Source organism: Neovison vison, chromosome 5, assembly GCF_020171115.1.
Source record: "Neovison vison isolate M4711 chromosome 5, ASM_NN_V1, whole genome shotgun sequence".
Classification (NCBI taxonomy): Eukaryota; Metazoa; Chordata; class Mammalia; order Carnivora; family Mustelidae; genus Neogale; species Neogale vison.
Window position 1 is genome coordinate 149,323,922 of NC_058095.1, and position 15,947 is coordinate 149,339,868.

At 36.2% G+C, this 15,947-nt stretch overlaps 1 protein-coding gene across 2 annotated transcripts in view; it reads left to right on the plus strand.

Annotated features, from left to right (window-relative positions):
- The window catches only part of GPC5 (glypican 5), a 1,436,212-nt gene that overhangs the window by 696,788 nt on the left and 723,477 nt on the right, over nucleotides 1-15,947 (plus strand). For both annotated transcript variants that reach the window (XM_044249951.1, XM_044249952.1), the window contains exon 7: nucleotides 9,198-9,354. In XM_044249951.1, the coding sequence (XP_044105886.1) occupies nucleotides 9,198-9,354 (157 nt within the window). The remainder of the gene's footprint in view (nucleotides 1-9,197; nucleotides 9,355-15,947) is intronic.

Genomic DNA, 15,947 nt, shown 5'->3' on the forward strand with positions numbered 1-15,947 from the left:
TCATACTCTACTCTGTACTTTTTTATACATATACTTTTTTATACTCTACTTTTTAAAAAAAATCCAATTGTTTTTGTTTGCTTAAGACACACATTTAAATTGTTAACAGAATTTAGCCTAGAATCCCAAACACCTGCCTTTCTTCTCCCCAAGACAACCACAACCTTAAATTTTACTAATTTTCTCAAATTATTTCTAGAATATTTGCAAAATCACATTTCCTTAATCCTCATGTGGCATATCTTTGTCCGTATTTTTATAGTTTATGTAAAGAGCGCTAGATGAAGGGAATTTCACTGCAAAGGTGAAAATCAGAATGACATTTGTGAAGCTCTAACTCTTGTTACCATCTGGCATACACAAGGGTGTCATACTAAATGAGATCAGAATGAGCTCCTTGGAAGTAAACCTTTAATAGACCGGGGAACTTCAGAGGAATCTTCCCTAGAATGTTTTAATAGAGCATTTGAGGATGAGATCTGCACAGCTGGCCAGTGAAGGCAGTGTAGGTTAGTTGCCAAAACCAGGTTTTAAATGAATTTGCCATCCGTCATAGTCCTTTCGAAAAAGCAATGGACATTTTGACGAATTAACAAATAAAAATCTTTTCTGATCTGGACCTTTTAGACTTGACCATGCTTCCCAATTAAAGTTCTCCTTCCTCCTTCCTTCCCTCCTTTCCTTCCTTCCTTTTAATTTTTTTTTCCTTTGCTGTTTCTGATGACATCAGTCTTAGAAAGATCAGTCATTAAAGACAGGGACCATGGCACATATCAGTGGAATGGCATACGTTATATAATCCTGTTGGAAATATACTAAGATAATGAAATGAAATGGCAAGGGAAAATCTAAATAAGTGGAAAATGCTAATTCCCATGTTCTCTGCAGAAAGGACATGGTCCTTCTGTCAGCAGAGAGAACTGAGTTGCTGACACCATCAATCGTTTTCTTTATGACTCAACTGAGAAAAAAGCAAAATTTAGCAGAAGAATTGAGTAAAGAAAACCACTCAGGAGCACATGTAAAATTAATAGTATATCATTAACTAGCACATGCATGTAAAGTTAAAACTGCCTTCGTAGTCTGGGTCCTGCTTCCCTTCTAGAGAGTGTGGTTGATTCACGAGCTGTCCGTTATCTAGAATTCCTCTTCCAACCATTCATCCATCAGGTTTTGGGATACTTTCCCTTGTTTGCTCAGGAGGAGCAGATGTTCAGTTTTGTTCTGTCTTTGATTTTGGAAATTTGGTGGTTGTGCCCTGTAGTGTCGTGGAAGCTGGTATGGGATAACAAGGCAAATGGTACACGTTCTGAGCAGTACGTGACTAGTACCTTTACTTGCTGTGACACCCGAAGTGGGCAGAGGCAGTTTCCTGAGGCCATCTGGGCTCAAATGACTGTACATATAGGGCAAATATACATGAAATTCTGTGTCACCTGTGTCACCTGAGAATTTAAATACTTCTCACCCATATGAAGACCTAGTTACAGAGATACAGGGTTTCGGCATGTTAACAGATTGCTTCCCAATAATATACCACATCATGAATGATACAAATTTACTCTTCACCGAAGAAAAGTGAAAAAATGAGATTATTTAATATCTGATTCTTCTGGTTTAGGATGCCCTTTAATTTTAATTATAGACTCACCTGGAACAGCTAGAAATCTCGATGGTTTCTGTCCTGTAACATGTGTGAGTAACAATATGGGGTGTGATTTTTTCTATATAAGTGGCTACTCAATAATGATTTAGAACATTCATAAATTAGGTGGGACATTGGATAGTAACATCAAGAAAATAATTCTCACCTCTTTCGGGACTTTGGGGGGAAATATAAATGTTATGCATCATGAAATGTCTGACTTGCATTACACATCTACTCATTTCATTGAACATCTAGCATGTTTTTGATTTACCTACAGGTCCCAATCTCCTCCTCCCCTTCTTCTCCCATTCTCCTGCTACAGGGTCCTTACACACTCACTGCCTATCCCAAAGTGTCCTCGTTTCTTTCCTATTGCGGCTATGATCTGTATTTGTCCAGCTAACTCAGCATGGTTGTTTTGGTAGGAGGCTCTGGTGTTTTGTTTTGTTTTGTTTTTAAAGATTTTATTTATTTATTTGACAGAGAGAGATCACAAGTAGACAGAGAGGCAGGCAGAGAGAGAGATAGAGGGAAGCAGGCTCCCTGCTGAGCAGAAAGCCCGATGCGGGACTCGATTCCAGGACCCTGAGATCATGACCCAAGCCGAAGGCAGCAGCTTAACCCACTGAGCCACCCAGGTGCCCCGGCTCTGGTGTTTTGATGGAAGACTCCAACTGTGAACTCTGACGTTGTCTTGGATGAAAGGTGTTTTGCTTTTTCACCAGTTCTTTCCAGATCCTGAGAGTGTTTTCACGCAGGTGTTTCACAAAAGTCACTTAAGAATCACTAATGTTTGGCATGCACACTTCCTGTTTTGGGGAAAAAAGTGTCCCCCAATTTTTTGAGTTGCTTTTGAGGCTGTGTTTATACCCCTACTTCCATTCTATTCCTGCACTTACTCATTAATTTTTAGTTTAAACTCTCCTGTGAGGTCAAACGTAGAGTTTGGAGTGTAACACACATTAATTATAAACATACCTGGTCACTTTGGTACAACAGCTCTAAAGTGGAACCAGCCGTTTTCTGATTTGAAGGTAAGCGCAGTGGAAAGGAGACATACAGAATTTTCATACAGAAACAAGGAAAAAATGATGGTTTTTTTGCAGCATTAGAAGCCAGATAGTGAATGTAGTGGGCCTTTTCTAAGTTCAGTATTCTATTTACAAAATCACAAGACTTTTATAAATTGCCAGACTGCCTTGCATAAACTAAATGCCAACAGAACAGTGACCTTTCAAATTACTGGTGCAACAGAAGCCGAGATCAGAAAGCTCAAACTTAAAGCAAACACTGACAAGAAACCCTACAGAAAGGACTTCTGTGTCTGGTCAACGTAACATAACATGACATATTGTAAAATGTGTTTGGCTTTTTGGATAGAATAGTCTGTTACGGTTTTGATGGTTTTGAAAATATGAATCTGGAGATTTGCGGTTATGTTACCTGAACCTGAAATAATTTTTTTATATTTGAAAGAGGAAGAGTAGGAAATTTTGGTATAAAAAGATTTATAAAATGCGACTGTAATAGTGTTAGTAAAGGAGGTGATAAAGAAAGGATGGGAAGGGTGAGGTCTAGATGGGAGTGAAATTAGAAGTTTGGGGCAAGGGAAATTAAGTTGCAGAAAAGAGAGTGTATTATATAATGCATTTTTTTAAAGTTCTCATTTGAAATATGCAACAGAGATAACTTTAAAAATACATCATGAGGAATTTTGAATCAGATTTCCAATTTTAAAATGTTATGAGCTTCCGTTGTTTGCCTATTTCCCATACATTTCTCTGTAAGTTTCACTTAAACTGCATGAAAGTGCAGATACCAACGGCTTTATAATAAAATTAAATTCATATATATGTATATATTTGCATGTATATATTCAAAGAGATTTTTTTCAGTCTGTACTTAAAACGGATCTTTAGAGATGTCTTATTAATGATGAAGTGGAAGTATAATTGTAATTTTTTTTCTGTATCTTCAGTTCTTTGGCTTGAAATTTTTCTGTCAACATTTATTTTTCACCCTGAATATTCTCCAGCATAAAACAGCAGATTCTACTCCGTCTGCATTTGAATAGATGACTAGAGGCACGTATCTGATGACTAATGCTTTCTAAATACATATGTACTTCTTGAATATCTGTGTAAATGGTTGTAAGGGGATGGGGGGAAATATTTGAGAGATGCATCACTGCCTGTAGGGTTTTGAGGCACATTCAGTTGCTTTCACATTTGGAAATTTTTGACGAAGACGTTTCTCTTTCACAGCAAGCATGTTGTGTATGTGAGCCATCTCTAGCCAGATTTTATTGTAAGTGTTTGAAAGGATATTGCAACTGTGGGATATTGCCAGACCGTTAGTAAAAAGCAAATTGAGTCTATTGAGAGATTAATTCACCAGCTGAAAGAAATACATTTGCCTTAGAGTCATCAGATATTCTACCCACCGAACTCATCCTCCAAGATAGCATACCTAATGAGCTTCCTAAACCAATTAAACAGAAGCAGGAAGCATCAGTCATCAGCACTGACTATTTTCAGCTAATCAGCTGACTGCACAAACCACATGGCATTGAGGTAAGGGGAACACCCTAAAAGTTGTGGGTTTTTTCACTGTCCTGACTTTATTTCTCAGTTTTATGGATGTAGCGTTTTGCAGGGGACACTGTAAATGTGTAGAGTGCCTTACGCTATATGAAGTGCTTTCCCTTGCATTCAGTAGAATAAAATAAGTTTTAATGGGCTTAAGTGATTTGCTTAAAGGCACACAATTAATGCATGTGTGGGACTCAAAGTCATGCCCTTTCCTCTGTTGTAAGTATTCTATAAATATGTATGTATCGATCGACTTTCTACCTTTCATGACTAGGGAATAGGTTCAGGGGTTCCAATGCCACATCTTTACAATTGGGCAGACTCAGAGCCAAGACAGGATGAGGATGAAGGGAAATACGTTTTACCCCTGCATGGGTTTACTTTTTCAAAGACAGAATCGGGGTACTGGTATCAGCTCCTACTGGTTATAATGGTAATAATGATCTAAATAACCGTTACTTGAGCACTCACAATATGTTAGCCCTTTATTAAGTCCAAATAATAGTCTCAAAGCCTTCCACATTGATCTTCTTTTAAAGATGCAAAGAATGTAGATCCAGAGAAGTAATGTTAAATTTTTCAATGTTGTAAATTTTGAAAAATGCTTATAACACGTTCTATATTTTATGAGTAAATGGGATGACTATCCGTGGATGTGATGAGAAGGAGAGACTTGATGCAGTGTGTGGCATGAGTGTGTCTACTATAACATGACTGACTTTCATATGCTATTTATAAAAAGTGGCTTCTTGACCATTCTGTACGGTCATCTTATTTGTGGGTGTTGCCTTAAATGGGCATATGTGGAAATTATTTTGTTTTACTTAAAGACCTGTGGGGGAAGGCTCCTCTTTGACAGAAGAGAAGCCTACGTATATTTCTCAAAACTGACTTAAGAATAGCATGAGAAACAACACTTGGCCGTGGAGGTGGGGCCAACAGAGCACTGGGGGAGTGATTTGCATGCTGCCTCCCAGGCACTGGAGAAGGAGAGGGTTGTAAAGAGCGGATTCCCGGGGTAAGAACTGGGATGATTTCATTGCGTGGTGACCCAGATCGTGAAGTTAAAGTTCCCTGCCTACTCTAGAAAAAAATGAATATTTTATATACATAATTTTTGACACTGGATTCCTATTCCTAGATATTCACTTAAAAAGGTAATTGGAATACCCTTATGTTTGCTGATGGCAAACCTAAATATCTTGGGGAAGTATTTCTTGGCATAATCCTTCAATGTTAATTTTTTGTTAAACAACTCTTTAGATGCTTCCAGGAGCCCACGAATGAGATTAACTTCTTTTTAAGATTAAAAGGAAAAATAAGTTAGGAAGATCACAATATGAAACCTTTAGTCTGTTTTTCTTTTCCTAATTTTCACATTATTTCCTTTATATTAATTTTACCTTATTGCATATTCATGAAGACTGACTGAAATAAGAACTACATAGTGAGTACTTCTTAAGAACTAACGCTATGTCTTCTCCTTTGATGTGAATTATAGCCTTCAAAATATATATGTGTTGTATAATATGTACCCAATTCATGTCATTGAATAAATAAATTCATCCACCAGTCAATAAGCATGAATCCAAAAACTGTTCTAGAATATCATAGCCTCTGAAGACTAGAGTAAAAGTGAAGGCACTTTACTAAGTTAGATCTAAAGGATATGGAAGACAGAGCAATTAATATATTATTTTCAAATTTCAAATGAATCAAAACTTATTTATTTAACATCTGTAATATAGAAATCCCTTTAGTTCATGATTGGGAATATAAAAATGATGAAATTGGGGTCTCATCTTTCAGAGATTAACCATTAATCAGGAAGGCATGGCATATGCTCAGGAAATTTAATTAAGTGCCCATGAATGGGACACATAGTTGTACGTAAAAGATCTAAGAAATAGGTATGGAGTGGGAAAAGAGTTATTTGAGTTTGAACTTGAGGGTTATGTATAATATGATGAGTTGAAATAGAGGAAAGGGGGATTCGATGTGGAGGGAAAATAAGAATTGGAAGTGAGAAGAGTATAAAACAAGCACAAACAAAATTGAAGACCTACAAATTCACACAATTTCCCTATGGAAAGCAAACTGACTGCTGTGGGGCAGGACTTGGGTATCAGGGGACTATAGACATGTTAATTATATTAATTATGTTATTTATATAGACATAATTAACAGAAACAAAAACAAAATTTTGCAGCAAAAATTTGAACTTCATTTTCTAGACCTCATATCCCAATGTATGTCAGCAGGTGTTGAGTGAAGGGAGGAGGTAATTTGCTCATGTAAATTTAGAAAATGTGAGGCAATGCTCAACTCTTCAACAGGATGGCTTGCTGTGAGGTTTCTCAGGAGCCTCCAGCTTGTGGATATCAAGAAGGGACCACCGTAGGAATTTCACAGATATTTTACTATAGGATCACTTTCTGTGATTTGTCCATCTGTAGTCCTATTTCTCCTCCGGACACATGTTGGGAATGAACAGTTTTTGAGAGTTAAGGACAACAGGGAGCATTGAGGAAAAGAAGGGTTGTGGTGAAAGCACTGATATGGGGAATATAATATGGTGGTGGTAGGTAAGAGACTGACGTCCCCTGCAATAAAGGGTTGAGAAGTTGTAATGATACATGGAGAGTGGAGATGAAAGTTTATTTTAAGATACAAAGCAGTAGAGTACATTTTTAGATCCAATCACTGCTTAGAGATGAAGTATTATACCAGAAGCTGAGATAAGACTTGGGTATGATTTGTGTCCAGGTGAGAACACAGTCTGTTAGGATGGGTTCCCAAAAAGAGACTACGAAGAAAGAACAGAGGTTTCCACTCATCATGGAAACATTTATCTTTATTTTCTTGGAAGTGTGAGGAGAAAGATGATCAAGGTAAGATGGAATAAGAATAGTTTAGTCCAAAAAAGTGGGATTTGAGTAAGAATCTTGCTGTGAAAATCTGGTTTTTGTTGTTTAGAAATGTATTGGGGATTTTTGCAAGATAAATTTTATAATAATTTTGAGAATGATAATGAACATTTGTGGAAGTATGATGATTGAGAAGTGAGGAAATGAACATTGTAAGGCAGAACTTTCATGAAGAGGACACAGACACTGACCCTATTAGAGGAAGACAGGATTATTGGGAACCCGGAAGTATGGGTCAGATGGAATTTTGAATACTTTTGATGAGTTGATATAAGAAATGATGATTACATCACATGTTCATGGGCTTGAAAAACAGTGAGAGGTACTATAAAAAGCCAGAGAAGATGAAAAGTAAAAAAAAGGTAAAATCTGACAGCTTGTTTCCCAGGGGTATGGTCTTTTCAGTGAGGTGGTGTCTTATGGAATATTAAACTCTTGTTTGGAGGAATATGCTAGAAAATCAGGGGAGACCTCTTTTTAAATGTAATACCTAGTAACACATTTAGAAAATGATAGTAAATAGAAATAAGTTCTGACAAGAATTTTAAAATTATTGTCAAATTGTTTCACCATTTCATTTTTGTTAGAAAATTAATCTTGAAGAATTGTAATATTTTGGGGGCACCGGGTGGCTCAGTTGGCTCAGCATCTGTCTTTCACTCAGGTTAGGATCTCCAGATCCTGGGATCGAGCCCCACATCGGGCTCCCTGCTGAGTGAACAGTCTGCTTCTCTCTCTCCTTCTGCCCGACTCCCCCACTTGTATACTCTCTCTCTCTTTCTCAAATAAAAAAAAATAAAATAAAATATTTAAATTTTTTAAATTAAAAAAAGAGTTTAATATTTCGCTATTTTTGACATAATGTTAGTTTTTATTTTGAAAGCTTATAAATTGTCAAAGTCCGGTTGCTTTGATATAACTGTTCTTTAAATGCTAAACATGTTCATCTTAGATGTCCTGAGGATATTTCAACCTATGTTTTTCAATTTGAAATATTAACCTTGGGCTGTGTGTTTCATTATTATCTGCTAAATAATACTACTGTCTAGAAAATCTCTTAGAAGTAATAATCCTGATATTTCATAAAGCACCCTGAAAATTTAAATGTCCATTAAGTATTCGGCAGGGGTACATTTCATTCATAATATAGCAGAACCTTCTAGTGCTCATGCTTGGTCATGTGTTCTCCAAAACTGCCTTATGGGGGTATATGTCATCTATTGAATAATTTTGCTCAGATTTAGCTTTAAGTAAAGTATTCTATTATTCATAACATCACCTTCTTGAAAAGGGGCTCAGGCATTTCCAATATTATTCAAAAATATTACCAGCGCTCTTGTGCTGTAGGGGAAAATGAGTATTCCATCTATTTTGCTCATATAAGTAAATGAAATGCTTGAGAGCCAAGAACCAAGAAGTTGGTTCAATTTCACAAGTGATTTGTAGAAATGGAAGTAGGATCTATGTCTTTTGCTCTAAGGTTCAATTCTGTGCCATAGGCAGTGGACAATGCATTTGATCCAAGAAAGTTTAAGCTATAAATGTAAATGCCCAAAATTCTGCATTCTTTTAATGGAAACTTTTCTTGAATAATTTTACTGTTTTGAGAAATTTTGGATTCTTGGTTTACAACACAGCACAACAGTATCAGCCAATATACTGCGAAGGGAGTTGTGTTGTACTGAAGTTTGATTTACCATGCTTAAACATGTTAATTCAGAGCAAAAGGAGTCTCCAGGCACTCTCCAGGAGCAAGAAGCCTGGTTTATTTGCTTTCCAAAACCTCAGCCCAAGCTTGATCACTGATTTCATATGCAGATTGTAGATCTTCATAGCTGTAAGAACTTGCCCATTACTTACGATTATTTTGGTAGTTTTAATTTTTATTACAGACTTGATTTGGCCAGGTGTTCTCATCAAAATAGTAGATCCACATCAGAAAATGATTCTAATTCCCACATATATTTCTGAATAGCTTTCTTAGGTGATTTGAGTTTGCTGTTAATATGTGTTTTTGGTATCCACATTTAGCTGTTACAGGGTAGGTCACCCAAACCCGACAAGTGGCAGCATCAGACGGGCAGTGGCGGTGGCATGGTTGAACAGGTCAGCGGGGACTGTGATGATGAAGACGGTTGTGGGGGATCAGGAAGTGGAGAAGTCAAGAGGACCCTAAAAATCACAGACTGTAAGTGTGTGGTTCCATCACCACTTCTAAAGAATGAATTTTGAAGTCTAATTTTGAGGATAATTATTAGTATGAATGCAAATGAATAAAGACAGTGAATTCAGAAGCATGCAAAAGGAATTGGAAATGACAATGAACCCATTTTTAGTTATTCAGGACCTGTATTCTTGGGAGTGTTATTTACTTTTAACTAATGGCTTTAAATGGAAATAGCGTTTTTTCGTTTTTTGTTTTTTGTTTTTTTTTTTTCTGTGAAAGATTTGTGAACGACCAGTTCTGAGAATTAAAGTTCTTAAAGTCGGATAATTCTCAGGGCTTGAAATAATGAGCTGGGTTACTATTAAGTGTCTATTGATAAATAACATGCAATCAGGATGGGTGAACTCTTCTAAATAATCAAACTCTGCAACTTCATTATATTTCATCATTCTATAAGAAATAATCTTATAGAATTTCATCATAGCTGAATTACAAAGAAACTGGTTAAATGTAGGGCTATTTATAATGAAAAACTACTTGGATTTTACCTTACGAATTTGTTCTTCTCCCAAACTCTCACCAACCATTCACCTCGTTCCAATTGTCTGGGTTTGAAACCCATTTCCAGTATTGCTGGACTGGTCACCCCCACAAAAGTGGAACTTCCAAATGACAACAACAAGAAGTCACCAGATGAGTTTGGTTTCCTTTTCTTCATTTTAAAAAATGAAGAATGTTGGCTCTTCCTTGTTACATACATGCAGATGTTCAGATGGGCAAGACAACTGAAGCTGTCACCTGAGAAAGCAGTGTACAAGTTCATGGGTCCAAGGGAGCTAACTTTCAGCTCTTCATTTATCTGAGGTCATACCAAAGGTGATCACTTTATAAAGTAATTTGGTGGACCTGTGCAGCCCTATCTGGAGGCTGGTCAGATAGTCTCCCTGTAAATCACAAAGGGCTGCTTTGGAACTATTAGACATGTCCTTTCATGACTTTGGTGGGAGAAGAATTCATTTACTTTTCACTTCTTGTAGTAAATTTAGAACACTACACATGCTTCAAACATCAATACTCCATTCTTCCTAGGATCCTGTTTTATAAGGCAAATATATTGGTTAAAGGAATGGAAGCCTCAGAGGTGCAAAATCCAAAGGGCAATTAATATAAAGAAATATGTTTTCCTGTTAGACACAGAAAGTAAATAGCTGGGGTTTAGTACACGGCAGCAGCAATGGAACAAAGGACCACAAAAATTTCTTGATATATTAGGAAATTGCTTTCCTAGTGAAAATTAAATATCTTCTACTTGTGTAGGAGCAGGTAAGGATATGTGCTTTTGTTATTGGTATTAAAATAGTTTATCAGATTGATTCTTCTCTTTTCTATATTTTGCTGTTTAGACCAAAACAATGAAAAGGGAAGAAATAGAAAAAGCAAATAAAAGTGTTTTCTAGAAAAAAAATTCTTATTAAGAGTTAAAATGTCCTCCATTGTATTTTAGAATATTGATACTTACCTAGGTTAATATTAGTTAATCTTTCTTTTTTTTTCATTTGTTTGAGTATTTATGTATCTCGTAGTTTCATTGTTATTTGAATATTAGGGTTTTAAAGAATAAACATTATTATAAAAAAGTGTAGGTTGAAATTTCATCTATAAATTATGTGTGTGTGTAAGTATAGAATAAGCATTTTTATAGGGATTTTTTCATTCTTGGAGTTATTTAAGCTCAAGAACTCCTTATGTATTAATAGATAACTCTTGTTTTGTTTGTTTCATAAGAGAAGTAGAGACAGTGGAGGCTATTTAACTACTAATAATTTTCACACAAAACCATACTTGTCAAGGTGGCAAGAATGCATTTTTACTTCAAAATCCTGTTTTCAGTTATTACTGATGGGGACGGGTGTGGTACGAGCAACTATCCATCAGAATTGGAGAGATTTAAGAGATAGATGGTTTTCAGCAACTCCAGGCAAACATTAAAAAAAATCCACGTCTGCTGTAAGTGGGCTGCTTCTCATGTTTCTCAGAGTTTATAGCTGTTGCCTTTCAATTTTTAATAAGTGGTTAGGAAACCACTGTGGATAGTAGGCTGAAATAAACAGGGACAGAGAAAGTGTTAAAGCAGAGGTCACATTTCTATTTTTATAAAACACTATCATATTTTCCTTGTGTTTGACTCATTTGATATATTGCTAAAGGAAGCTAAGACATAGTTTGGGTGGTCTTAATGGCTTAAAACTCATGTGCTCTAGCAAGTTAACCTGTTGTCGTTTGTGTAAGGGACTTGAAATGCACTATTATTTCTTCTGTACACTGATGTGATTCCTTATTAAAAAAAATTGTAAGTAGAATACATATTTCATTTGTCACCTCAAAAATGTCTCATTAAAAATAGTTACACATACATGTATTATGTGTTTATAGCCATATATATATGTATATATATATATGGAATGATACTAATACTGTGTTCTGCAAATTTTATTTTCCTCCATTTATGAGAATTTTCAAAGTTGATAAATATTTTACTAATTATCACTTGACCTGATATTTTGTCTGCCTTTGTTTGTGTTGATTTCAGAAAAAAGTGCAAAGTTTTACCATCAAAATATTTATGTACTTTTTAGGTATGACTTAGTTTTCATCACTGATGGTATCAAATAATTTAACAAATGTTTAGCTCTTAAAACTGATGGCTGTCAGTTTTCAAATGATAGCTGATGTGTTTCTTATAAAAAGCAGTCACGTATACTGTGCAGTGTTTACTCTTGGGAAACTGAAAACACTTTCTTATTTCAGTAAGATGATCTAAAAATCCCAATCTTCTAGAAACTTTTTTTTTTTATTGTATTGAATTTGGCTCATTTGTGTAGGTGTGATTATTTCACTAGTAACCTGGAATTACAGGATATAAATGGCTTTGAACCTTCATTTTGCCTCACCTCTGACACTCACCCTCCTTTCAAGGTTGCTAATTGATTGCAGGTTCTTAACGCCAGTGGAGAAAAACAAGTTCTGTTCTTTTAGACAGGCAGAGCAAACCTACTGACACTATCATCAATACTTTTTCCACTACTTAACTATTCTTCTAATATCCCCCAATTCTGATAGTTTCAAATGAAAAACAACCCAGAATGCCACTAAAGCACCACTGTCACAAAACCATTTCATGTATAGTTTTTTTTTCCAATTTATTTATTTTCAGAAAAACAGTATTCATTATTTTTTCACCACACCCAGTGCTCCATGCAAGCCGTGCCCTCTATAATACCCACCACCTGGTACCCCAACCTCCCACCCCCCCGCCACTTCAAACCCCTCAGATTGTTTTTCAGAGTCCATAGTCTCTCATGGTTCATCTCCCCTTCCAATTTACCCAAAAGCACATACCCTCCCCAATGTCCATAACCCCACCCCCCTTCTCCCAACCCCCTCTCCCCCAGCAACCCACAGTTTGTTTCGTGAGATTAAGAGTCACTTATGGTTTGTCTCCCTCCCTATCCCATCTTGTTTCATGGATTCTTCTCCTACCCACTTAAGCCCCCATGTTGCATCACCACTTCCTCATATCAGGGAGATAATATGATATTTGTCTTTCTCCGCTTGACTTATTTCGCTAAGCATGATACGCTCTATGTATAGTTTTAGAATAATAGCACTTCTTGCAGTTCTCATGTGATAATTTGAGTTTCCATTTTCAAAAACAAAGACTGTGTAACCTGTGACCAAATTCATGTTGATAACGGTGGTTTACTCTGGTAACTTAGACAAAATGAATTTGACCAGAAGTTGATTCAGATACAACACATTCAGGAATAGTAGGGTGATTTTCAGTCTTCCGATGGCCTGAGATAACTTCTATTGTCGTAGTCACCATTGCTTCTATAACGTTATATCATATGTTTAGCAGTATTCTGTGTGTGTGTGTGTGTGTGTGTGTGTATGTGTGTGTGTGTGTTTAGCATTCTTAAAGATAATTTTAATTGAGTAGCTGTAAGTGACAACAAAGATCACTAAATGTGTATTCAGATGTCTTTTGTCCTGTGGTGTGCTCAGAATGCCTCCACAGAAGTTTCATTGTGTGGCTCCTTCAGGATTGCCAACCAGTAGTTTCTTATTTCATGAGCATCTCTTCCTCTTCTTTTTTGTGGGTTTTCATTGTCAACCCAAATGCTAAGAATCTGAAGAATCCAGGACTCAGTTCTCAAACCTTTTGTCATCTCTGTTCTCAATGATTCTGTGTTCCACAAACTGCCAACCACGCCCTAAGAAGAGTAGGGGTGTGTTACTAGCCATTGACAGCACCCTCCAGTTTATGAAGCTTTCCCCTCTGTGTTATCTCAGGAGGTAAGCTTATGAATACTAGAATATGTATTCAACATAATGGAGATTAATTTGGAAGCAGAAGAGTAATACACTGAAACATAAAGCTACTAGATCTGGAAAGAAATTTCGGTTCACCTTCTGTTGCCAAAAGTAAATAGTTTGTATTGGCTTTGGACTTGTCACTTAGTAATTAACCTTAGAGCAACTTCTAACAAATGCATCTACAGCATGGTACTAACAGTGACCTTGGAAGAGAATACTGTATTCCATGTGCATGGTAAAATGAAAATAATACGTTGTTAAGCACTGAAGAATAAAGGTTGCTGATTTATTTTGTAATGCAGAATTATAGAGTGAGTGAAAATTGTTGGCTTCCTTAAACTTATTTTCACCGTAAATCACCTTTATTTCAAAATCTCAGGCATAGAGGTCAGGGAGAATTAAAAAAAAAAAAAATTACAAGTGGCGTTTTTCTTAGAAAATGCAATCTTTATTTTTCTTTCCAGAATTACTAACACTATGTAATTATTCACTTTGTAGAAATTATTTTGTATTATCTGCTGATGCTTTTTCTTTCCAATATAAAATATGTCAAACAGATAATGTAAGCATGTATTTGTCTACATTAATAATAGTTCCAAAGGGGGCACGTGGATGGCTCAGTCAGTTAAGTGACCAACTCATGATTTCTGCTCAGGTCATGATCTCAGGTTCATGGGAATCGAGCCCCGCATGGGACTCCATGCTCAGCACAAAGTCAACTTAATATTCTGGTTGAGATTCTGGTTGAGATTCCCTCTGCCCCCTCCCCTTCTCTTTTTCAAATGATCTTTAAAAAAAGTAGTTCCAAAAGAATAATAGTTCCAAATAAGCATATTAAAAGTATGTATATTCTTTCTAACATTAACGTGTCACCAAATTCAGTTAAAATAAAATGTACTTGGTTTACTTTGCAAAGTGAGATAAATAGCCCTTTAATAAATTATCCTCCACCTAAGAAAGTTTACTGAAAATAACTAAAGAGCTTATGTGTTTACTTTATTCAGTGATGCTAAAAATTAATCTTCTTTATAAGGTTACTTAGATTCAAATGTTTGTGACATAGTGAAAATAATCTTGAAAAATGACTGTACACTCTAATGTATATTTTACAGTGCTTAATACTGAAGGATCATGATAACTCCATAAAAAAATTTACAAAGAAACCCTTCCTGATTCTGTCCAATGTTCAAAATTATAAACACTTTGAAATTGTTACCTACTACAGTTTCTACACTGCTGATGAAAATTATACTAAAAAGAAATGAAATAGGTATCTAAGATAAATATATTTTAATTAAGCGGTGATCACTATGAATATTATTCTGATTATACACTTTCATTTTGGCTTCTAAATAAATTGGGCCTCATCCTGGCTGCTTGCTAATTTGTTAACAAGATTTGGTAATGGAATCTGGATATCTAATGAATCATCTAAAATCATCGTTCATTCTCTTGAAAAGTTATATATTGCCTTCATGGATCTAAATAATAGAATTGAAGTTAGAGGCTCATCCTTGAATGCCCATGGAATGATTTCCATTGCTTTAGCTTAGACACAGAACTGATGTTAAACCGCTGAGGGGAAAAGGGAAGACTTCTCAATCACAGCTTGTGAAGCCTCCTAGCGCGCATCCCAGATCAACCACTATCCTGCAAATCTTGTAACCAAATCTCTGCCGTGCCAGAGGACACTAAACAAAGAAGTTGTGGTCTCTTTGAACTAGCACAATGCGGAATATGACTGTGTGACCAACAGAGGAAGTAAAGAATGAACATTTAAGAAAATAATACTGGATACATTTTACCATGGCTTACCTAATTAATATAAAGAACAGAGCATGTGACCTGAGCCCAGAAATTTTATATGATACAGGGATTCTGAAGGGCGGTCATTACTTACATGCTTCTACTTGATGCTGTTCCTGCTCGTCTATGGACCATTCCTTCTCTAAGGAACAAAAATGCATGCCTTGTTTATTACATACCTTATTTATTAGTATCTCTAAGTCTCTATTAAAGTAGCATGAACTCATCTTAAAAAAAAAAAAAAAGGAGTGCCTGGGTGGCTCAGTGGGTTAAAGCCTCTGCCTTCGGCTCGGGTCATGATCCCAGGGTCCTGGGATCGAGCCCCACATCGGGCTCTCTGCTCAGCAGGGAGCCTGCTTCCTCCTCTCTCTCTCTCTCTGCCTGCCTCTCTGCCTACTTGTGATTTCTCTCTCTGTCAAATAAATAAAATC